The 25,923-nt window shown below is 40.1% G+C and overlaps 1 protein-coding gene across 3 annotated transcripts in view; it reads right to left on the minus strand.

The window, feature by feature from the left end:
* The window catches only part of GTF2E1 (general transcription factor IIE subunit 1), a 49,077-nt gene that overhangs the window by 21,554 nt on the left and 1,600 nt on the right, over positions 1 to 25,923 (minus strand). For 2 of the 3 annotated variants that reach the window (XM_042031713.1, XM_042031715.1), the window contains exon 2: positions 19,104 to 19,581. In XM_042031713.1, the coding sequence (XP_041887647.1) occupies positions 19,104 to 19,551 (448 nt within the window). In that variant the 5' untranslated portion in view covers positions 19,552 to 19,581. Of the gene's footprint in view, positions 1 to 19,103; positions 19,582 to 24,520; positions 24,697 to 25,923 lie in introns of all 3 variants that reach the window. The other variant, XM_042031716.1, reaches the window with a different exon arrangement.

Consider the following 25,923-nt stretch of genomic DNA (forward strand, 5'->3'; position numbering starts at 1 on the left):
GCTAATTTTTAAATCATTCCATTAACCTCTTTAGTGAAAAAGAAGGAAATAACAAAGGTAACATGGATAAAACTACCCTTCAGATTGCTAAAGCATCAGAACTGATACTGCCTTTCAGCTCAGTGGGTTGAGTCAGCTTTTGCCTTGTCTGTTTTGCGAGTGTAGAGATTTAACATTTGTGCAGTGTTTTGAGCACAGCAAGTGTCAAATCCTTTCCTCTGACACTGATCACAAATCCATAGCAGGTGCATTCCCGGATAATGTTTCCTACTATCAATATAGATACTGCTTGTAAAGATCCTACAAATCCCTGAAATGTTTTTATTCAGATCATCTGCAATTCTAGTGAAACAAATGCAAGAAGAAGGTGACCAAGTTTTCCCAGTTACTTTTCAGAAGCAAAGCACGCCTGCAGATAGATAAAAGTGTTAGTACATAAAAAAACCCCAATTCCTAAAAACATTCCTCTTTTTCTTATTCGTCTTGTCTCAATCAGAAACTTTTTGGATCTTCAAAACAAGTGCTTTTCCAACAACTTATTTTACAGAGCTGTTTCTCTGCTATTCCTTCCCTTTTCCCAGGGGGAGCAGTGGCTCCACTGATCATGTGCCACAACAGCTCCTGATTAATTCTGATAGACAACCAGCAGTTAGCTGGCACATCATCATCATCACCCTAGGATGAACAATAATCTGCCTCACCATCTGCTCCCAAATTTATTTTTAACCAGTCCCTGCTCCCTCCAGAGCAGAGAGTACGGCAGGAAGGGCAGCCTTCCCCTGGAAGTCCTGTGCTGGGAGGTGGTGTCAGGGGCCAAGGGGGGAACGTCCAGTCACACACCCCTGAGCATCACAGTGGATGGTAAACAGATGGACAAATGCAGCATCCCAGGAAGGAAAAAGGGCTTCTGCACCAGAGGGGCTGGCAAGTCCTGTTCTCCTCCAGCAGACAGGGAATGCGTGCTGGTTTTTCAGTTCCATGGGCAAGTTTGATAAGGTTAAATGAACTGGACCAAGGTGGTAGGAGAACTAGGGGAAAGTGGTGGATGTGGACTAGTTACTGATGGGAATATGCATGCCTGCTTTTTCTGAGGTCCACCCAAAATTTCAATATAAGAGCTTTTTTGATCAGTTCACTTCTGAAAGTCAAAACTATGCAGCATTGACGGACAGACACTGTTCCAAGTGAGCTGTGCTGCTGTGCCAGTTAGTCTCAATGTATGGCATCTCTGGAGTAGCACAGACTCCATTCATTAACTCCCTTTGAGAAGGAGCACCAAGACGTTAAATCTCCAGAAGGTAGCTGGGGGGTGGGAGAAAGACATGAGCACAGGCTTGATGAAGGCACAGGGCAGTGAGGAGGTTCATTTTGTAACTGCATGGCCCTGCTCACTGCCTTATGCCACCTCAGCAGCAGGGACCAGGAGGTGGCAATTACAGGGTCACCATGGCTGTGTCACTGCTCACAAGTGCTGCTGTCACCAACAAACTGCCCGTCGACAACATCATATGTGGGAACTGGTATCATGTTGTAATAGAGAAAAGAAGGAAATCAGGTGGAACCTAAAGCTGTGTACAGCTGGTAAAGAAAGTTTCACATCTCTGATATACCAGCAGCAAGATCTGATGATGATTCCCCCATAGAAGAAAACAGGAAACTGTTGAAAGCAGGCTCTGGGATGTGAAGAACTGTCAGAATCTCAGAAGGACAAACACAAAGAGTAAAAAGATCAGATCTCAGAAAGAACAGAAACATAGATGGACCTTAGCATATCTCCAGTGCAGCCTCTTGCACAAATGAGGGCAATCAGACCTGACTGCTCATGACTCTATCTAGTCATGTCTTGAAACCTTCCTAGGGTGGAGGCTGCACAACATCTGTGGGAAGTCTTGCTCCAAGTGAAAAGGTCATGTATTGGTTTGGACCCTCTTGTTTTGCTTTGTACCCATCACTTCTTGTCCTCGCACCTGGCACCACTGTGAATATCCTGACTTAGTCTTCCTGGAGATCTCACAGTTACAGACACTGAAGAACAGGCATTAGATGTGATGCAATCTGATGCTGGACTGTTCTGAAAAACATCCTCACCAGGGAGAAAGTCTACAGGTGGACTGATAATGGAGGATGCACAACTGAAAAATATTCTCAATATTCTCAGTGAGTAGGCATCAGTAATTTGTCATCAGGTGGCAATGAAGTGAGGCCCTGACCACAGTTAGTATTTTCTAGTGAGTGTCAGATAACTAAATTTTGTGAATTTAGCTCACAATTTAAATGGTAGGGCTTAGAAATGCTTTAGGAGACAGGATTGCCATTCCAAATGGAGAAACGGTTGGAATAAATATAATGAAATTCAGTAACGATGAGTAGAAAATATAGCACTTGAGTTAGGGGGAAAAAAAAAGAGAGAGAGAAAAAAGACAAAAAATAAAAAAAGGGAAGGGGGATGACCAGAATGGGGGGTAATTGTTTTGGCAGCACACTGCAAAGAACCTCAGGTTTATAACAGAGGACAAAGCCAAAACCAAACTTGTTGTGCTATAAGGAAAGTAAGAGAAAATCTGGCTGCTATGTATATTAATAACCATGCTGTGCATGACTATGACTGTTACTCTCCACAGTATGTTACCCTGCTTTATTCTTCCCTATGAATATCTCCTCCTGATAAACCAGGTGCAGCTTCAGATTCCATACTCGAAGCAAGGGACCAACTGTAAAAATTCCAAATGAACAAAATGACACAGCTTAACATATGTTTCATTAGGGAAAAATTGGAAAGACAGACTTGTTTAGTTTTAAGAAGGTGGTGGTAGGGAACAGCAAATTTTGGGTATTACAGTAATGAAAACAGTGACAAACTGTTCTTTAATTTCACACATACATAAAGAGATTACTCACAGCTTTGATTCGGGGTAAAAAACCCCTTTATAGGTTAGGGTATTATGAAAAACTGAGGATAAGAAGCCTAGAATATGCTAGCCATGGAGGTTAAATTTACCCTGCCTCAGAATAGGATGATGATAAGGCTATCTCTTCTAGCCCTGCACTGTATCTGAAAATAACCTTCAGCATATTCTGAAATGCAGATACTTTTACTGTATACTCATTCCCTATTTTGTATCTACTTTTCAAAGCAGAAACACACAATGTTTTTAAAGCCACAAACATAAAATTGACAACCAAGTACAAAAAATTCAAAAAGCACTTCCCTTCCCTCCCACCACCGAGGACTGTTTAATAAATAGAATTGTTAACAACATCTTTCCTTGGAAAATTTGATTCTGCACCATCATTCTGGTTCACAAATGCCATATCTCTTGTTTCAGGCTTTCTTCTGTACATTTTAATCAACAGATTGCCAGTTTTAGACTATATTTTTCTACTGTTTATTCTGGAAGACAGTGAGCCAGGGTCACAGTAATTGAAAGGCAACAGAAAGCACAGCCCTCTGGAGGTCCGTATGATTATCCATTCTCCCTTGCCCTCTTGTTAGCTCCAATAACTGATATTTTAATCAAGGCCCCACAGAGCCTGAATGCCTTTCTTCCTGGGACTGTAGCAAACACTTGCACCAGTGCCTTACACATGGACTAATAGACCATCTGCTAACCTGCTCAAGTGAAAGTCCCAGCTGTGTGTTTTACTTTAACACGTTATTTTATGTCTGACTTGGCACTGAACATCTCTTGATGTTCTTGTCCTGTTTTCCCAGTCTCCAACACATGCAGGCTGAAAGAAGAGTAAAAAATTGCAGGTTGATTCCTATGACAAATTCTTGATCCTCACACTTTTTTTCTCCTGCTCCTAGCACACTCCCTTACCAGGTATGCTGTGAGGCACACACCCACCCTTTGGGAGACTGAATAGAGTGAACTTGCTGATTTCAAAGTGGGCTGGAAGGGAGCTTAATCCAACTTGAATTCATTTAAGCAATCACGACTGAAAAACCCAAACCAGTGACATGCTTGATCCTTTGCACTTTAAAGCAGTTTCAGGGGTCAAGACAAAAAAGTACACATTTTACCTTCATACTTGAAACACTGTACAGAATCTGAGCCAAGATAATTGTGATCTGTTTGCTATTCATGGTTTTAGCAAATCAAAATATAAAGCACAGCCAAATAATAATGACTAGCACAAAAACTATCCTAAGTGATAGAGTTTGCTTTCACAAACAAAAAGTTTTATTAATGAATATTTTCTTGATGAAAACTAAGCCCTGTTATTTTTGTAAGACAGCTCAATGTCTCTCCTGGATTGGACTGTTCTACACAGAAGTTTAGTAAACATCAGACCATATGTGAGGTTAGCTTTAGTTCGTGCCAATTTAATAGGTCTTCCAGAGTGACAGAATGAAACTGGCATTCCTATTGCTGCCGTGAGGTGGCTACCTAAAAAAAGAGGCTAGACAAGAATAAGAGAATAAAAGGAGGTATTTATTTGAAGGGCCTTCAAAGGTACACCCTGGGCAGTCAAAAGGCTACACCCAAGATGGACCCTGGGTCACGGGTTCTTCACACTTTTATAAGTTTGGTCCGTTTGAATATCAGGGTTAATTCTCCAATCATAACTTCAGTTAATGATGTAATTACCCCAAGTTTGCCCCTCCTCTTCAGAGGCTTTTAGTTTACACATTTTGGGCCTGGGACAACTGAGGTGTCCTTAGAAAGCAAACCTATAGAGGCTTTGTTACATCTAACCAGCATGAGAGAACAGCAGTTAACAGGCCACACAAAACTTCGGAGTTACTCACTAGGCAGTACAAGATTTGAAAAATAGAAAAGTTAAAACCTAAGGCATCACTATGGTGCACATGACAGGTAGAAAGAACTTCCACTGAACTTAAGACACTTAAAACCAGACAAGAACATAGGGCCTACCAGTCTGCAAGGCTCCCTTCACTGGCAGCAGAGAAAGATGCTTCACTGGCAGTTTTCTTCTGCCTCAAGTGTCCACGTCTGGTCTGTAAATACCTAAAACTAGGAAAGATTAATACCTTGTCTAGTGTCAGCGCCCATGCTTGGGGAAGACTCTCTCTTTCCCTCTCTCCCATTTATTGAGTTGTATTACTGGAACATTTTCTAATGCTCTGCAAATACTTTTTTTTTTTAAACAAAACCATTGTTGATGCTAATTTTGGCTTCCTTCCAAAGTCTTCAAAAAAATACAAGAGTTATCTGCATCAGTTTCCTGAGCTGCATTTTACTTTTATTTTAGCAGAATTAACTAATGAATAGTGCCACTCTACATATCATATTTTGCAGCACAGGTAGATGAAAGGTTCTACAGTTTCAGACAGTGGCATCAGAAAGAAAATAACAATATCCCAGCCATAAGGTTTTCTCTGAGGATGATAATTTAGAAGTCTGAACTCAGAGTCTCTTTCTGGGTTTGTCACCAAGTTATTTCCAATTAGGAACACATCAAACACCTACACATGCAACTTATTTACATTTATATATACTTTCACAAGACCTCACTGTTAACACTGTCAGTTATTGCCATCAGAGAAGAACATTACTGACACAATTACTAGTTCTTTTTAATAAATTAATTTAGCTGCCAATATGGCAACATATTTTAGCATTATATATGAAAATGCAGCTTAGTGCAAGCATACACTATCTGACACAGCATACAAGGCAGAAAACTCATTTGCAGAAAAACAATATATTGCATTTCTTCTGAGAAGAAAGGGCATATGCAGATTGTGTCAGGTGCTTATATACAGAAGAAATAAAGTTGCAAATCTACCTTAACAATGCTAATTTTCTGATTATTTTAGTATCAGTTTTTCACTCTTCTTCAACCAAAGCCAGAAAGCCCTGTTAAGATATTTCATGTTCATCACTGCAGTAACTTCTAGAGTCTGATGTCAATAAACTTCTTACTCTGCCTTGCATCCTGAATAAATTTGAATGTAGACATTTTTGAAAAATCTAACAAACAGTATTCTGAGTACTTCTCTGTTCCTATATTAAACATACTTTTTTGCAGAACAAGTTTCCATCAAAAAATTATCTTCCCACACAGATCTTTCCTTATTTATGCAATCCAAGATCCTATCACTTTTGCTGGCTTTTAACAAAAAGCTCCCACTTTCCTAAATATTTCCAAAATAATTTTGCCTCACTCACAACAACCTGAGGAATGAAGCAATTTGTTCTGGTTCCATTTGAACATACAGGGATGTTCTGCCTTAGAGCTATGACAAAGTAAGGTGAACAGAGAATAAAAACAAAGGCTAAACCTCAAACCACATAACCTTGCTCTGCTGGAACCTGCAGAGCTAAGAAGAGAAGAGCTTTTAAACAGGAAGCAGGCACAAAAGCATTCACTTGTTACCACTGCAATCCTGAACTGGAATACTCTCAATTCTCCGTGGGCAGAAGATGAAGAACAGCATTACAAAGTCGGTGGCATCCTCTTCTGTGTGCTCCAAGGACTACCCTTCAGCTAGTTCATCATGTAAAAGTCACAGCAATCCTTTTTATCTGATACAAGTCCAAAGGGATGCACAGAAACACGTGACAGAGGTTAAAGATGCCAGAGAAATCTTGATTTCACAACCATGTACTCAGTACTTGAAAAGAATTTACTTCAGGGTCAAGGAAAGCCAGACAAACGATTCCAGTGGAAGCAGGAAGAAACATTCAGATTTTTGACAAAAGCAGTCAGCAAGAGATCAAGGTACTTTATTAAAATCCATGCAAGTCTTCTAAAGAGCACAAAACACTGCCCTTCAAATTGATAAACAAACCCAGAGTCTGATTTAACCCTCAAATAACAAAATCATAATGCTCTGGATTAAAAAACTTTCAGAAAAAAGACCCTGATACTGGGCAAGGAACTGGAAGTTGTCTTTGGAAGGGAAAAGAGGAAATTTGTAGTTCCAGATCACTTTTTTGATTGCATACCCCATCAGTAAAAAATTTTTTGAGCAAACTATAAGAATATTTACTCATGAATTATATACGCAGTACCATAATAATATGCTATACACATTACAAAACATACAGAAAAATAGAAATAAGAATGAGATAAACCAGTTTAGACGATTTTTATTGATGTTACAAAAAATATTTTCTTACTATTCCTCTCACCTCGATCAGTTGTTTTGCATGAATCCCACTTAGGAGACAGCTGCAGATGGCCTTTTCTCCTCCTTCCTACTTCCAAGGACATTATCTAATCTCTTGCAGCTCAGTGAGGAACAGCATTTACCTTGAGTTAATGCAGAGAAAAAGAACAACTATGATGGCAGTGAGTCCAGTGACTAGAATTCAGGACTGAGGAAGGGTGGAGGACAGCTGAGACTCAGCCCATTTTTTTAGGGATTATACTCCATAACACATCCCAGAAAACTGGACATTTGTGGAGGCTAAAGCATGGAAGAGAATTTACTCATAAGGGGGGAATTGAGAAGGAGTATGAGTTATTAGAGAAAAAAAAAAATGAGCCAAATTTTAAGTTTTAGAGAACCTAAAGGATAATGAGAAAAATGGGAAGCAATCCATTTTGGCTGGGAGAAGAGAGGATCTTCAAAACTGTTCTGGATGCTTATCAGCAAACTAAAGAAACAGTCCAGATAAATTAATCACAAAATGACTGCACACCTGGTGGAGAACACCACTTCTAGAAAAAAAAATCATGGCTTACTGCTAGCCTTAGAGGGCATTTCAAGAGTCTGTCCTGGTTCACTTTAATTTCTTACGTTCAACTAAAGATTTTGAATGTAGAATCTTATGTGCATACACAGTGTACTAACGAGACAAAATTGGAAAAGGTGGCAAATCCTTGGTAGAAGACACAACTGGAATGAAAAACTGTCTTTATGAACTACATAAATTGTCATTAGTCAACAAGATGATGGTTACTGAAGTCCATCTATCTATTTTTCCATTGTTTTTTCCATTATTCACCTATACCTGCACTTTACTTTCCACACTGTCTACAGATGATGGCTGTGAGCCTTATAAAGGCACCTCTGGATTGGCAAAATAGGTACAAAACCAGTATCCCCTACCACAATTCAGACTCTGCAATGTTGGGGCACCTCCAAAGACTGATGCAGACAATCCAAGTGAGTGCCTATGCCTGCAACTATATCACATAGTTAATAGACTTAATTAAAAAAAAATCAGTAAATATATATTAAAATTTTTTTATTGCACAAATTCCGATGCAGGCAGATCCAAGAAGAAAACAAACAACAACTACATAAATTAATCCTCAGATTTCCAAACCCAATTTCCTGTCTTTCAGCATTCAGTAGCTTACAGGGTCTTAATGCTCTTTCAAAACTGATTGTAAACAAACATATGGACATTAATTGCAAATCTTTGAGCCCTCACGGAGAGTTTCAAGAGCAGGCCCGCTGTGCTGTTTACTTGCATTTGCTTTCCCTCTCCTTAAGCACACACTCATGCTTGGTGCTGCAAATGCTTCCATCGGAGCAAGCGGAATTGGCACAACTCCAAGGCAAATTGCCATCTTGCTGTTAGAAATGCACCAGTTGATAGAAGTGAGCTAATATATTAAAATTCAAATAAAAAGGGGTTAGGAGGAGCAAGCTCTTATTCCTTTCTTTTGTAGGTGGAAGAGCAGCAGTGCTCCAATGATCTTGAATCGGAGACAGAACTCTGTGCTCTGAAGAGGGAGAAGCGGGGTATAAAGGATTCATTTTTGCCAAAGGTAACAAAGTCTCTTTCGATCCAAGAGAGCAGTGAAAGACAGAAGAACCTCAGAAATTTGTAAACACTTTTATATAATTTTGTCATCTAGTTAAGTATAAAGATACAATTTCAGAACAGTGCTGAAGACCAGCAGACACTCATTGGTATTTCTGAGGCATCGGTCCTAGACACATGAGATACGGAGGCTCAGAGTTGCACAGAATTGGAGTCCTGCAAAAAGTATTTGATAGAAAAAATTCTGCTTCAAAAATTGTCAGTCTAACCAGGCAAATCAAGCAAGCATGAGGAAAAAGCATTATACATTTCCCACTTTGAAGACAGAGAACCTAAGTAATTAGTCATAAAGCCATGGAAGGGGGATCTCTGGAGCTCATGCCCTGTTTAAGCTGTGGTATCTAAACAACACAGTCACCCAAGGAACATTTAGGAGGAGCTGAAAGCTGCATGCTGATGGGCTCAGACTCAAGTCACATCTTCTCTGTAGCTTCCACAACTATAGCTATTTGTGCCTGCACTGGACTGTGACCACTGCAGTCTTGAGAATAAACCAGGCGGCAGCTCCTCAACACTCCAATTCCTGAATGTGTACTACTGATTCAGATGACGACCAGGATCACATTTAGGAAGCAAATACTAAACTGCTGAGAAGCACAGCAGCCTTCACTGCCTGAAAGCAGCAAGTTCCTGTCAGCTTTACAAGTTACTGCTTTTGTGGGTCATTAACTTCCAGCTCCAGGCAGATTAAGATGAATCACCAAAGCATTTACCAGTGGCAAGATCCTTGACCAAGAGGGAGGACCACAGGCAGGACTGAGGAACTCAATCCTCAGCAAAAACATTCCAGTCTAGCCACCTGACGTTCATTTATCACATAAAAATATTTGGGTGATAGTAAGCAGCTCAACTGTGTCTTGAGAACACATGGATTTCCTTGAGTTAAATACTTTTTAAAACGCAAAAGAGATCAAATCAAGCACAGAATCAACCCAAAGTTTTAGCTGATAGAGCACCACATAGAGCAGGTGAGAACTAGTGCCTCTTCCTTCATCAGCTTCTGACATTTTTAAGATTTTAACACCAGTATTCTTACACAGACATAAACATCAGCCAATTTAATTACAGCTCTTACTGTCTTCTCATAGGAAAAGAATGTTGGATTTTGTTTGTTTTTAAAATTGATGTGGTCTGTTCCCAACAACAATCATATATTTATGTGATCTTGTTCACAAAGCAGGAAGAACCACTGAGACTGCCATCTCTCCATTTCAGCTTGAGTGAAGATTCATAAAAGACCTAATCCTTTGTCTTTTATGGTCCAGTTACATCCTTGTCCCTCACTGCTTTTTAGGCTTCAGGGTAGATAAGCAAACCCCTTTTTAATCAGTTTCAGCAGCTCAGTGCAATTATTATGGAAATTAAAAAGGTATCTCTTCTTTCAACTCCACTGAATTACATTCAGAAGTTGCTAATCTTCTCTTTGCAACTTAAAACTACAGTATTCAAGTATTCCGATAATCATGGTCATTAGGAGCTTATATACTCCAGTCATGCAATAAAACTACTAAACACATTTATCTACTTCTCAACAGGATTGTTTTCAGAAGTAGGATTGTTTCTTTTCCCCAGCCTGAAGTCAGTAAACTGGGTCATACTGTTTCAGACTAACAGCAAAGGGAATCCAGAAAAGACAGCCTGCCTTAGCTCCACCTGTAAGCACAACCAAAGAACCTGGTTATTATTAGCCACTTGTGTTAACTTATGTTAAGTCTCCAAGAAGAAACAAGAAAGTAAGAATAAAACTATTAAACAGCCCAGGTGGAAGACAAATTTTGACTGCAAAGAGAGAAAATGCTTCCATGATGCAATTTTAGACTGGCATTTTCAGAACAGTTTTGTATTATTAAGCTTCCTCCTGTTCTGCCAAAGCAGCTGCCTGTTTCCTTCTGACACCCAGATTTCTTTTAATCATTGAAGACAAGATGCTGTGTTCTGATGAAATGCCCTTCCTGGCCATCCCTACTAGAGAGAATTAAAAGCCTTGCCAATCCTTTTGAAGTGCAAATCTTCACCAAGCAGGTTTCATGCCTCCTGCTACTGTTGCCTCTCTCCCAAGAGCTCAAGGTTAGGTGGAACACTGGACACTGGACTGTTTACTTATCTTCTAAAATGCATCTTGTCTTGCACTTGAGATCCCATGATCTCTGCACTTCCACTCTCTTCTTTCTGCATCCCCAAATCTCATATTTTCAAGCAAAAAAACCTTGGTAACTCTAGATTGCAAAAAGGCTTGTTCCTCAAGCAGCAGAATCACTTACTCGCACATGGGTTGACAGATTTTCTTTCTTCAAGCTCCATACCTGACTTGCAGTGTGCTCTCAAAGACACATATCTGTACAGGATGGACACACTTGAGCCTCCAGCTTGTACCCTGACAGCACTTTGGGAGAAAACACACCCAGCTGTATTACTCTGATCTTAAATTGAAAGCCAAATAGACACCAGGTTTTTTTCTGGCCAAGAACCAAGTACAGCTATACAAAGACAGTCCAGGGGCCCAGTAAGCAGTTTAAAATACATTTCTCTAGAGCACTGTACAGGATATAAGTCAATAAGCTCTGCCAGGGGGCCACAGCAGGTTATCAGTGGAGAATGAGGCATGCAAGGTGCTCCAAGGGCAAAGCAGGGCTGTAACTCAGCTGTGAAATAGCAACTTGATCACAGACTGCAATGTGTATCTGGAATTGCCTGTATGTATTTATTCCTTGGCCATAGTTTAGGCAGTAAATTCAAGAAAATTTAAAATATCAACCAAATTTCCTTTGGCATTTCACAACAACATTAACCTACATTGCATGCCACAGTTTCCCATTCCTGATTGAGATAGATTTGCAGTTAGAGAAGGGGAGAAATGTAACCTTTCATGTTTAAAAAAAAAAAAAGGCAGCACCTTAAGAACAACTTTCTATTATCTAGAGGAATATCACGTTGCTCATTCATCTCAGTGTGCAGATCGTTTTTAGCTCAACTAAATTAAAATTACTGTAACACCATTTTTAAGCAAAGAAATTTATCTCAAAAAGGTAAATTAAACATTCAAAAAATGGATGAGACACACATCAAATTATTGATCATTCAGAAGCGTCAGATGATTTAATATGTATTCAATATGTATTCACTATAAACTGGAAGAGAGGAATCCTTTCCTCTTCTTAGTAAACTATTTCTTCTCCATGCACATATGCACAACCTCAGCAGCTCTGAGCTGACAGAGTTCTTCTGTTGGTCCTACTCTGGATAAATTAAGCCAGACACTAAGCACAGAAAAGCACAACTGGGCAGAGGGACTATCCAAAGGAAGCCCAGTGGGAACCGTAGATCGGTATTTTTTCTTTCAATCAAGAAGGCTACACCAAAATACCAACTGAGCCAACATACTATACCCTTGAATTGCATCCAGCAGCAGAGAGACTGCAATACAAGTTACAGGATTCTCCATGAGCTCTTGATCTGACTTAGAGATGCCCATGTCTAAAACAGTAACACTCTTTGCAGACAGCATTACCAAGAATGCAGTTTCAAAAGAACAAGTTACTAGAATAAAAGATAGGAATGCTGCAGTTCAGCTTTCATCACTGAAAATGGCTTAGCAATATTCACAGATTTTACAGAGATCCTCTTGCTGCTATCTATTTCAATTTGCAAAGCTAAGAGAAGTTAAAGTGATAACCTTTACTTGAAGGGCAATTACTTTGTGCACTCAAATAATAAAATGCCCTTTGCAGATTAAAAAAAAAAAGGCATCAATACTGTAAGTCAGGCCATGCATTTATCAGATAGGTTTTCTTAATCTAAGAGACACAGCACTCCAGCCAGAGGTCAGTGTAGAATACAGGGAAGTGACCAGCCAGCATTCTGCAGGCAGCAGCTTGTCCTCTGGCCTGATTTTCTGCATAGCACAGGTTCTAAACCTACCTTCACCTGTTTCTCCATCAAGCTGAGAGATCCATGGCTGGACCAGCTGGTTACCTTCCAGACAGGGTGCCCAACCCACAGGGAATGAGTTCGAGTTAAAGATGTACCCTTTAAGTCACTCTACAGAGTATTCTTACTTTGAGGAAAACATGCGTTAATCCTGATACGTTTTTCTCAGTTTTCCTTTCCCTGTGGCTCCAAACCTTATCAAGCTGAAGCAGAGTGAAGCTGACAGGAATACTCTTGGAGATTTTGCCAGGAATCTGAATAGAAATAGAAAAACTAAGCAGAGCACGGACAGTTTCCTTCTGCTGGTGTTTGCCAAAAGCTCTCAGTGGTAGCACAGACAAACAAAATGTGCTTGTAGAGTCAAGGAAAATCACACTGTTGGGTTTTTATGCACTTGGAAAGCTAACAATGATAACAAAAACCCACAACTTCACAGAACATGAAGTTGTTCAAAGCAGAACTGTTCTGAATTCTTTCTTTTTCAAGGGAAGTTTTGGTATGCCTATTTACATTAAGACTTGCCAAGTCCTCATTTTGGCTGGTTAAAAGCTGTAAATTGTTATAGTAGTAGCATCATATAGCACACACATGGCAGTACGTGGCAGACAAAGCTATCCAGAATGTCTGAAAATTATTGAACTTAAAGGACAAGAATCAACAGCATAAAGATCAAATAGCACTGACTACATTGTGTAAATATATAGAATAAATAGCTCCATGTGATTTATTTTTTTTCTAATGGCTGGAAAGGACAGAATACAAAAAGAGATGTACTAGAAATGGACACAAGAGCTCCCCAAGAAAGGGTAAGGCAAAAAGCAGGGAAAAGGGGAAGCATAATAAAAAATTAACAAAATAGATAGGACAGGCTCAAAAGTAATTTGAATCAGATGAGGAAGTTTTGAAGCTAACATACAACTTGGCTGAGGAAGTGGCAATTCAAAAGAAGACGAGAAGACAGATGTGTTCTGAGCAGCTCACTGGGGGTGAAGTGAGGAGCTGAGCACTCAGGAGAAAAGGCAGTAGCAAAAGTAGCAAAGCAAAAGTAAAAGTAGCAAAGCAAAAGTAGCAAAGCAAAAAAATGAAAGACTAGTCAAATTTTTCATCTCAGAAACAGGGCCCAAATCATACAAGCACTGAGCTGCACACAGGCTGCCTGAATGTGATATTAGGTGCCTTGTGACAGGTACAGAAAACCAGTCTCTGAATGTGTTACGTGCAATTCTGTTAGGAAGTACACAAAGGACATGTGAGAGGCTGACAGTAAAACAAGTGGGTTAAAATGATATTCAAGGTGTTGTCTTTCCTTCTATAAAACTGATATTGTCACCTTCAATTTGTTCTTCCTAAATTAAATTTCTTATCAGTACACAGAATAAGAAAGGCATCCAGATACACAGTATGTTACCATTACACTGCATTTTCAGGAACAGCAAGACATCCCCACAAAATCATTCACCAAACCAAGAGCAAACTGTGGGAGTACAAAGAGTAGACAAGTAGTTAACTGCTGTGATTTCCAAAAGCAACAAAATACTTCAGTGATTACAACTGCAATTAAAAACATCCCAACAAGCATCATCTTTCCAATTCACATTACCCACTTGTCTTCCATCCTTTTCTTTCCACTACTGTTCGCACCTTATCTAACTGAATATTATGGTGAGGACACAATGTATAGATGTACATGAGAGATCAACTGTAATTACGATGTACTGGTAACGTCAATATTTTTCTTCACAGTAACAGAAGTGAAAGAAACACAAGACTGGGTAGAAATTGTATCGCAAAGGTAGAAGAGAACAGTGGAAAAACTACTTCATCTAGCCTTAGACTTTCTAACATCAAATACACTTGCTACACTGGTGAGTATACTGATACAATTTGGTATTTAGACTACCTAAGGAAATCCAGGACTGAATACCAGTGTGATGCACTGCAGAATCTCATTTCTGCCACTCCTTCACTTACACCTCACTCTCCCTTTTGCAGTTTCTACTCACATACTTTCTTTCAAACTGACCTTGAATTTGACAGTTAACTCCAACACTTCACTAGATTTACAAATATGATTAGGGTATGACAATAGGATACATCAGAGACCTTCTCCATTCAGATTCAATTAATCACACTACAGAAACACACACCCATTAACATAATTTCCAGTGTTGTGACATTCCATTGATTAATCAACCCAAGCCCATCTGTAGAGAGAAAAGACAGAGCCCTCTACCGGGTGAGAAATGCAGCTCTTGCCCTCCTTCCCCCGCACTCCACTGAAGGCACGTGGGCGGATTTAATTCTCCAAAAAGCCAATCCACAAGATGGTATCGAGTTGTTTAGATTGATCTGCGATTCAAGGGATTGGCCTAAAGAACCCAAATTTCTGCAGCTTCTACATTTAAAAGCACAGAGACGAAAATTCTTCCCATAGGTTTAAGAGACTAATGTAGCATCCGATCTCTAGGTGAAACAGGAAGACCCAGTGCTCCCTTATGTGTCCACTGTCAGCCCAGGCCCAGCAGTAGACCGAGTCCAGCAGTGTTATTCACATCATGCATCTCACAGCTGGCTTTTCTTACTGCTCCTCAGTTAAACTCTTTCCTGGTACACCCCCTGCCTCAAGAGACAGCCCCTTATCTTGTTCAGGGGAATAGCTTCAGTTTTCCACCTGCATAAGGTTTCATCACAACAGCAGCAGCAAGCTTTGAGCTTCCACATGTGGAATCAGGAGTGATGAAATACCACAGTATGGTCAGACAGCAGATGATGATACAGGTAAAAGGCAAGGATCAAGTGCTTATACTAGGATCTTTCAGGAAAACAACAATCTTTTTCCTTTCTCAGTCATCCCATCTGGAACACAAAGCTCGAAGTAACACTTCATTCATACAGCGTTAGTATTTTCCCTCCTGTAGATTACAAAACGCTTGCAAAAGTGCCTGCTCAGCCTGTAACAACCCAGTCTGCACTAATTCCCATCAATAGGCAAACTGCAAATTGACAAACTCTTCAATCAGAAAGTTCTTCTAAGGTTTGCTACAAGCTTCCATTGCGAACTTTCGCACAATAAAATCGTGCTGTGTTCAAGCTATTTGCCTCTAAACCCAGAGGTTACTGATACCACTTCTTTGGAGGCAACAGTAAAAAACACCACTGAGGAGAAAGTGTGACAGCTGGAGATCTCCTTTTCAAGCTCCTCACGCAGAACAGATGGGGCTACAACTCCTGACCTGGGCATGCCATCCTCAGAGTTAGGAGACACTCACTGGTCATACAACCAAGCAACTCCTCCAACACAGCATGCATTTCTTTTCACTTTTTAAAAGATCCCCTTGTGAGCTGAAGCAGGGAAACTCCAGTTTTTTGTGTCATCTTGCCTTTCATTGTCTCACATCCTGTCCTTGAACTTCCTTGAAGTACCAGATAAGAGTTGTTCAACCTGTGACAGCATAGGAAGTCTTCGGAGCTTTTTTTGGGTTGAGATATTTGATGGCACAAAAAGGGATGGAGAAAAAAATCTTATAATGCTTTTAAAAACAGAGAGAACACACTCTCAAAGTAACACTTATACTATTTAAAATCTACATTTAAAATTACTTTAGTGGCAAACACGCTACTCTGTTCAAAGTATTTTTCCCAAGTTAAGTGAAAAGCAGTCAAAAGCACATCTGTACCTACATGCCCTGAAAACATACCCTTCTTATTATCAATTATTTTCTCTCAGCAGACATACATCTACCCTCCAAAACCATCAATAATCACATTTTCTGATGAAAAAAAAAACCACTTCCGTTTATTTCAACATTATTCAGAGATAAAGAACAGAGCCAAAAGAGAGCCACTTGACCTGTAAGAAACAAAGCTCTGCTAAATCCAAGAGGTAGACACAGATGCTGTGATAAAAATTAAAGAGCTCTACAGACCCAAATTATGGACAGGTTCTTCACAAGCACTCTTAGTTCACAAATTCCAGTATAATGACCACAGTCATGGAAGGGGTCTGGAAACCTCTTCACCCTTGCTAATAAGGAAGGGTAAGAGCAACTCTTCCATTCTACAATTGCTCAGAATTTGCATTTGAGTTGTAGATATGAAAGAGGAAAGCAAAGCAGAAGAAAACGCAGGACATCTAAATCGTACACGTCTCTGAATGACAAGGACAAAAGGCAGACAGAGAAAAAGGATATCTTTTAAGAAAAAACTCTCAATTTAAGTGCAGCTTGGTCCAGACTGGTGCAGAGGATGCCTTCCATGTCCTACCTGCTCCATGGATTAACAGATTTTGGCCCTGCAGGCCTTTTAATTCACGAAGTCTTATCAACAAAGCTGCAGTCTAAGAACAGCTCAGGTCAACTCTGACTGAAGCTATGTGGCTTTCAGCTACCCTTCAGCAGTTGTACAGCCACAAGTTTCCAGGAGTGGGAGAGGCTTATCTTTAGCACTGACAGGAGCTAAAGACATTCTTGGAAAAGGATGGCTATTCACTATCTAACAAACCTTGTTTCTCTGCATGCCTTGACCTCATGAGCTTCCTCTGTGAAAGACCTAAAGGTCTCTCAGTTCTTTTCTAATACAGAATTCCAGAGCAGCAGGAAATGTGCAGACAACACAATCCACTACAATATAAAGCAGCCATACAACAGTATCATTGTACACTATTTAGATGAAGTTAAAAAATAATATAAATAGAAACAGAATATACATCAATTCTAGGCAGATATGCTCTTACTGAAAGTAAGTGGAGGTAAACTGACAATCTTGTTATTGCACAAATACTGACAGAACTCAGCTCCTGGGAATTGCTGAGAAAACAGCACTCAGCCTTTTCCTCCATCAGAAAATAAAACACTCCATGTGCCAGTGAATGATTTCACATTGTGGACACAGCCAGTGCCTGTACTGCAGACAGACCCTTAGTTAACCTTATCAGTTCCTGGCCTTGGTATCAAAGCCAAATTCCAGCGTTATTATTTTCAGCACCTCCTTGACAGGCAGTTCTTTGCTGTCAGAACTCACTGCCCACACAGGCTGGGAGGCAATGGCCACAGGCCTTTACAAAATGCTACAGGTCCCCCTGGAATCAGTGTCTCACACTTGCCACTGTGTGTGCTCTCTGCACAGGTTCTCTACTCTCCCCGTACCAATGCAAGCTACAAAAGCACTATTTCCCTTCAGCCCAACACACTCAACCATAGCCACCACAGACAGTCATTAACTGTGGACAGCACATAGAGCTTCTACACTCAGTGGTGAGCACAGAACTTTTGTGCTGGCACTGCTGGTTTGGTCCTCCACAAGGAAGCAATTTCTACTCAGCGAGTTGCACTGAATTTTATCAACAATTGTTACTTGACTTAGTGGATTTTGCTTCTCCAGAACTAAGTAACATCTTCACGGTTGCTCAAGTAAAAGGAGTTTCACAGCTTTTTAACTTTGGAGGCAGGAAAAAGGGAAAATGATAGGCTGAACATCTACTGGGCATTTGCACTTTGCAGGTTAGACATCAGTAACCCTAGATTAAAAGCTTCAATGTTCCTGAAGAGTCAAATTTACAGTTTCTCATTATGTTAACTGACACAAAACATCACACCTAAATGTGTCCAAGAGCTGTCCTGACTTTTGTCCTCTTACTTTTCTGAAAAAGTAAGATCAGGACAGAAAATTCAAAAGGAAAAACTTAAAAAGTAAATTAACACCTAGCCTCTCTGCCTTCCCCCCAAAATAATCCCAGATTAGACTAGCAAAACAATCTCATCAGGTGCAGGTGTTCCTCCTTTTATTCCCTGGCACAGTAGCACAAAGTAGACAATGACACCCAGGAAAGACTCTCATTTCATATGCATGAGACAGATACACACTTCCACTGAGACTTATACATGAATAAGAATCTTGTTTACTCCCAACCACAAACAAGTCTGTAAGTAATTTCTTTTAACTTTCGTGAGACTGCCTTACACCAGGAAACAGGGTTGTGCAGTATAATGCACTAGGCTAGGAGAATATTAAACAGTAACAACTCACTCCTTGCATGACCAACTAAAGTCAACTCTACATATGCCCTCTCTGCAAACTACCTGGAAGTCTTACAGTTCATGGGCAAGACCAGGTTATACCAAAAAGCCGTCAGCTTCCAACAAGGACAGATTGCCTTATTCACCCTTGCATGTGACTTTAAGGCTTCCATTTCTCTACTGCTTGTCACTCAAAAGCACTTCACCAAGAGTGCTGTTTGTCTGTACAGTCTGTGTTAAGTCTGTATACACTGCTTTTGTATTTTGCTCAAACATTTACCACCTGCAGCAACAGAGTGCCCTCTAGCTCTGGCCAAACTCAAAGAGAATTTTCCTAAGGCTCTGTCTCCTTAAAGTCCAGCACTTAGAACCACAGGAGACATCAAGAGCACTCTGTTACCTGTACCCTTACCTGTCCTGGGGTCAAACAGCTGGTTGGCCTCCAAATCTGTGAAAGTGCTGAAGCAAATGGGGCACTTAAAAGAGGCACGATTGGTGGAGTCTCTCTCATCGGTCTCGATCCTGCGGCGCATGTGGTCCAGCTTATACTTGACCACGTTCACCAGCAGGCGGTAGTTGATGAAGTAATAGTTATGGCGTGTGGTTTTGCCATCGGGAGCTGTCTCGACCCTCATCCTGCATTTGATGAACTTGTCACCCTTGAGGGTGTTGAGGACAGCCCTCAGCTGCTTCCTGTCAAACTTCAGGAGCTCTAGCATGTCCTCCTCCTTCACGCAGGGGTTCCTGATGAGGATGTCCAGAGCCAAAGCATGCTCAATGCCATAAAAGCCACGCACCACATATTTGGCAAGGCGTTTGAGAGCTGCGGGAACCTCAGTGAGGACGTCTGGGTCAGTCATAGCAGGTTCAGATCTTGGACTTCATGTATACTGCAAGGAAAAAAAGGCAGATGAATTCTTAACTAGTCTTCTGGTCTTCCAGACTTTCTATTTATCTTACTTACAGGTAAGAAAAGGATGGGGTGTTTTCCATTTCCCTTTCCCAAGCCCTTACTGTCTCCCTAGGTGTCAATAATGCTACAGAAATAGAAATAGGAAATGGTACCTCTCATTCAAAACAAAATCATGTAAAACTTTTTAAAAAGCACACAAGAAATTGGTACCAAAACATACAGCACATTTCATTTCTATTCAGTCACAGCCAACACAGCTAGACTAAGAAAGCTGTCTTCAAGCTGAGCTCCAAAAGACAGTTTTGGGATAGCTGAGACTTGTAAATTGGGAAAAGAAGAAAATGGCTACAGCAAGAAAGGTCCTAAGACAGCCCAGGAGAGGAGTCTTATGGCCTCAGCTGACATCACTTGATCCCACTGTAAGCAGCCCTGTCTGGTTTAACACCTCAGCCATCCCTGGGCAGAGATGCAGTACGAGGACAGCTCGCTGTACAGGCTGGTATGCACTCAAGCAAAAGCTCCCAGCTGCACCATGAGAACAGATACTTTCTGATAAACAGACCTCAGACAACTATCTGCAGTATGAAAACCATTAGCACTACCAACTCCTGCACTACAAACTGCTTCAGCCTTCTTCTTGTATGAGCAAATAGGCCCTTAAAAAGGACTGAGCCTTCATTTAAAGTCCCACACTCAGACTTTAAAAGCCCATGAAGAATGTAGCATAATAAATGAAGCAAAAATCAAGACATACCCAACATGAAGTGACAATGTGTTTAAAAAAGAAGAAAGTATTCCATGAAGTATCCTTTGAGCTACTTACCATCACTTAACCAGGCTGTCTGTGACAAGACAATCACTTCTAAGTACTGTATTTTCACTTCACTTTCCTTCACCTTAACATCAAATGGCACAAATGATCACGACTATTACAAGTTTCTGTGACATACATGGCAACATATATAGGATCACATGCAAGGAATCTCTCACATTGTCACCCCCTGTCAGATTTAGCTCACAGACAACAGCAGGGATTCAAGGTAAGAACAAAGTATTAGAGGTGCTTTTGAAATACCCACTCAGAAAGCTGCACTTCCAGTTAACATCAAATAAGACTCTGAATTATCTTGTTCAGTATGAGTTTCCTATGTTAGTTTAGGACATGAGTAACCATTTCTTAAGCAAAAGGTTCTTCCACTAAAGAAAAACCCCCCCACACCCTAATTTCCATTTCTTTATTATTGCTACTCAATTTTCATCTGTGAACTAATATGATGAATTGCAAAACTCTGCCAATCTCAATTTTCACTTCCATTAGATGTTGCACACACTGTATGCATATCTCCCCAGTATTCAAGCCTATCAAACAAAGGAAAGCAGAAAGCGACAGCAGAAGAAAGGACCTGGATGAGTATCCTGTTTTTTCCATCGCTATCATAAAACCTGTGATAGGCCCTTTGGCAAACACCATTACACAACTTTTCTACACTCCCCACACTAAGACATTCCCCAGAGATCACCAGCTCTGCATGTAACCCAGCAGCTGCTGACTCACTTTCATCAGCTAAGACTTCTCCAAAATCTGTGATCATTTATCCCAGTGGCCTGCTTGGATTTTTTTTTCTAATGAGAAACAGTGTCCTTTCAGAAAAGTGTAACATTACCCACTGAAGCTTTACTCCTCTTCTACCCCTACCCTCTTCTGCCACTGAGGAGGGATGTTCCTCCCAATGGTTATGGCCAGTGCAACTGCAAAGCAATTAGGCTGTGGAATGTGAAGCTTCACAGTAAGTAAATTAAGATGATCCTGTCTTTTCTGCCTGTTGGATAAGAAAAAAACCACCTTCGTGTTTTTCTTCTAAAACACCTCCCCGCTTAAGCTTTTCTTTTCCTCTAACTTAGGGCCAAACGGTATTCACAGTGTTCAAACTGAAATTAACTGAGTTTGTTGACTGCTGGTGTGCAGGCTGAAAATAGCTTACAGAAAACAATGCCTGGATGTCCAGCTACAGCTTCCCTTTAAGGAAATTCAATTAAAATACGTCTATCACACCACAAATTAACCATGAAACAAGTACTTCTAGAGTCAGTCAGCTTTCTCTTGTATGCCAGATACACAGTGATTTATCTCACACAAAGGAGAGCTTTATAGAGCTTTTCATTGAAGGTAAAAGTGTTAGCAATAAAAGATGCCCCATCAAGAGTTAGCCATGCAGTATTTTGGAATCTCTAAGCCAGACCGAATCGAAATACTGTCACAGGATACTGTCCTTTAAGATCAACTTCATTCTGTTGGTATTTTTTCCGTCTTTCAGTCACTTAAAGATAAATCTTGGTTTTGACTGTATCTGTCAGCAACATACTGACACTATAAAACAACGTCAATGCAGAAGCTGGAAAGAAGCCTTGATATATTCAAATTGATTAAATCTTATTCAGAGTTAAAGCACAGTAAAGAATGAACGTAAAGATCAATTTTAAATAAAACCCGGCACCCCAGGAGATTTAAAAACTAAAATTTTTAAAGTCAAAAGCTTTTTAAGTGCTGATTTGAAGAGCAGACAACCTTCTCTTCTCAACAATTCACTTTCCCTAAAACTTCCTTGCAGAAAAACTTGGTGATGCAACTTGCATGGGGCACAGTGACCTTCAGAATATCAGCTGGAATAAAAAAAAGGAGAAAAGTGTTTTTAAATAAGCACATCTCACTCTGGATACCTCATCTGAGAGCTGATGGAAAGCACTTCCTCTGCATTGATAAGACAGCTGCAGATTTCCACAGACACTTCCAAAACAGGTTTAAAGAACAATTTCCTGAATTATGCACTCAAACAGCTTAAACAGAGACCTACAAGGGGTCAATAAATAAAACCAGCTCTGAGAGTTTTCAGCAACAGTCAGAGATTTAATAATATTTCTTAGTGTCAATCACTAGAAAATATTCTTTTTCATCTAGTGGGACTAGGAGTTTTAACACAATTTCTTCTCCTCTGCTGGAGATTTTGAGTGATGTCCAAATCTTCTATGTCCATATGTACCTTCTATGTCAGGTCACAGAGGGCTTCTTGACTGTGATACTGGTTTCCTTCCAGCTGGGAATATATGGAAATACAAGCATCCTGAAAATACCAGAAACCATTCTTTCCTGTTATCCTCTACTTCAAAAAGTGGATTAACACAGGTGAAGTTCTAAATCCTGCAGAGGACAGCCTTTGGGTGAAACAAACAACTGACTAGTGCCATCTTTGAGGGGAAAAATAAACCAAAGCCAAGTGCATACAGCTGCCAGATCTCACCAGGCCAAGCTTATGTCTAGCCCATGAAGAATCCAAGGCTTTTAATCCCTAAACTGCAAATTCTTACCATCTTCCACCAGGCAAAAAACACGCCAATACAGCTCACAAAATTCAAAACCAGGGGACTGTACTGTTGCATCCTTGAGCAATGATTTCACCTTCCCCTGAAGCAGTAAGTCAAGCCTGAATTAATTACATGTGCAAAGAAATATGGTAACACCTTTTAACAAGGTTTTAATGGACGTGCATATGTTTCATAATAATGTCTGAACTGACCTTAATAATTTATGAACATCAAGGAACATTTTCAGGAAAAAAAAAAAAAAATCAATGGCCAAGATACTCAGCTATGCCAGTAAGCACCTACAGCATCAATAATAAGGCACACTGGACAGAACCATATTCAGAAACAGCCAAAAGAAAAAATTCCAAATTTAAACATGGACTTTATTAAAAGAGACAGTTGTTGGGGAATTGCTCTGGGTAATTACATTAATAAGATTCAGTATTATGGGTACAGGAGGAAAGCAGACCTGTCTGTGTTAACACAGTAGGACAGCAAACCTAAATACACATCTGCTGGGTTTTTAAAATTGCTGTAATTGAAAGAATTAATATTGATGTGTCTATAAAAGGCAACACTGAAAAAAGAGACAGTTACACACCACAATCAGATCTGTTGGGTGAAGAAAATCAGGGTACCTTCTGCAAGATTGTACCTCAGGTTGAGTAAATGTACGAGGCCTTCAGCATAACCAGAGATGCCAGAAAGGAAATCAAGACGAAAACAAGTGACTGCAAAAAAACCCCATTCAGTATGATGGGAACAAAGACCACATAGAAGCCAGAAATTCAACTGAGCAAACACCTCCACTTTCAGGATTTTTCTGATGCAACATCAAAGCAACTGAACTATTCTTCTCCACATACAACAATTTCAAGAGTTTTCAATTTCAATGAACTCTAACAGGAATTGCGCTAATGAAGTTAGATCTGTTTTTCTTCCTGCTTTTCTTGACTAAAAGTGAGACGAAAAGTGCTAGAAGGGTTATAACCTAGAAGCTACAATGTAGATGAAACTGGTACTTGAAAATATGAAGTCATCAGCCAGTGAACTAATATGAATTTTTATCCAATACTACAAATGTTGATCATTCTGTTTCAACTTGTAACTTTTTGAGACTTACATTAATTTTACCCAGAAAATGTAATGGTCTCACTATTCATATATTTGACAAAGGATCTTTAAAAGCAGAATCTTAAGAAAGGAAGCAGACTGCTCTTCAGACTCACACGGATACACAAACCCTTTATAACACCACAGATCTCTTTTGGAGGAAAATTTGGAGTTGCAGGTTTGGCTGTGAACCTAATCTATCAGACATACTGTTAACACTTGCACAGGTGCTTCCTATTTTTCCCCACATTTATATAGTTAGTGCTGTTTTTCACTAAGTCTTTGAAACCAGCTTTTGCTGATTTGCTTGGAAAATGTTTCTCCAAGATTCCGACACAAGATTTTTAAGAAAGGGAAAAAAAAAAAAAGTTACTTCCTTACACCACTGACACAGTTTCTTGAGGTAAAATCAAAATCAGGTTATAATAGGAGAATCCCCTCACCTGTAAATGTGGCAGGTACAACAGGCTTCCTGGAGCCAGTGCATGCCATATCCTGCTCCAGGTGTCACTTGCAAACACCAGATCCCGGTTTTGTAGCCTCTCACTCTAACCAAATTTAAAATTCTGTCTTTCAGAAGATGATGAGGTTAAGCTACGAGAAGCAATTCTGAATCTTCCTGAGAACAGGGAGAGAAGGCATACATTTCAGAACTACAGTGGGAAAACATGCCATCAAGACTTTCAATGTCTGTACAATGTAACCTCAGACACTACTCATCCTTTCCAGAAAGGGGCACAGAATCTTCCACTTTCAAGTCTTGTTTTTACTTGCTTCTCTCTGTATTGAGCCCGGAACTGCCTTTATCCCACATCAGTTGCAAAGCCAAAGTCTTCTGGCATTTTATCAGGAGCTCACTGAGTTTCATTCCCTGGAAAGTTCAAGAACACTGCTGCTCAGCCTTCCTCCTGCACTATATCTTGATGAGAAATAGTGTATTTTCACTGCAAGACCTGCCTTGAAATATTAGGGCAGAAAAGAACCATCTGCTTTCACTTAAATCCCATCTTATTGTTGGCTTTCCATAAACTGAAGCCAGGAGGCCACAGATACCAAAGGGTTTTCTTCATTCAGGATGAAAAGTTGTGCTGCAGCTGCACACAGAAAGGCTGAGGGGCCTGCCTGAAAGGAGGGCATTTTCTCCTAATTTCACAAGTAAAAATACATGGAGCCAGGTGTAATAAGGCCACAAGGTCTGACCACACGAGGCAGAAATTCAACAATGCAGGCTCAAGATGTAATTCTCAATCACTTTTATGATCTTAACCCAGCATAAACAATAGCAAGGTGTCAGGAAAATCAAGGACCACCTGTGTGCATGTATACAAATGGATGAAACTTCCTGTTACAGCTTAAGTCAAATGGCCCCTTCCCTCCCATGAGGAAATCATTTCCTTCCTTGCCTTTAGCCACAAGCCCCACCCTGCTGTCCTAATTCTGACAGTTCACTGTTCATGCAGCAATGTGAATCAAGTTGATAAAAAGTGAGAAACTAACATGCCAAAATAAAAAAGTGGGATATTTCAGAGAGGGCAAAGGGGAAAAGTTCAAGAATTGTATCATTTATGTTACCAGACTAGAGCCAACACAAAGCAGAGAAAAGAATGCATGGCTAAGGATGTAGATGAGCGAGCTTTCCCCACATGGTGGCAAAATTGACTCAACTGTAATGTGAAGCCACTAGAAGATTTTAACTATGGACACCAGAACCCCTTACAGTTTACACTCTGATCTGAACACACCAGAATATGTGTTATTTTGGAGATGTGTAAGCATTGGCCCTCACATAATGCAGTTGTAAGGTTTTGGGAGTTTGTTTAAAGGGAAGAAAGTAAGATCACTTCTC

The sequence above is a fragment of the Corvus kubaryi genome, unplaced genomic scaffold (genome assembly GCF_017639235.1).
Source record: "Corvus kubaryi isolate FWS band 111438036 unplaced genomic scaffold, C.kubaryi_AGA036_p1.0 37341, whole genome shotgun sequence".
Classification (NCBI taxonomy): Eukaryota; Metazoa; Chordata; class Aves; order Passeriformes; family Corvidae; genus Corvus; species Corvus kubaryi.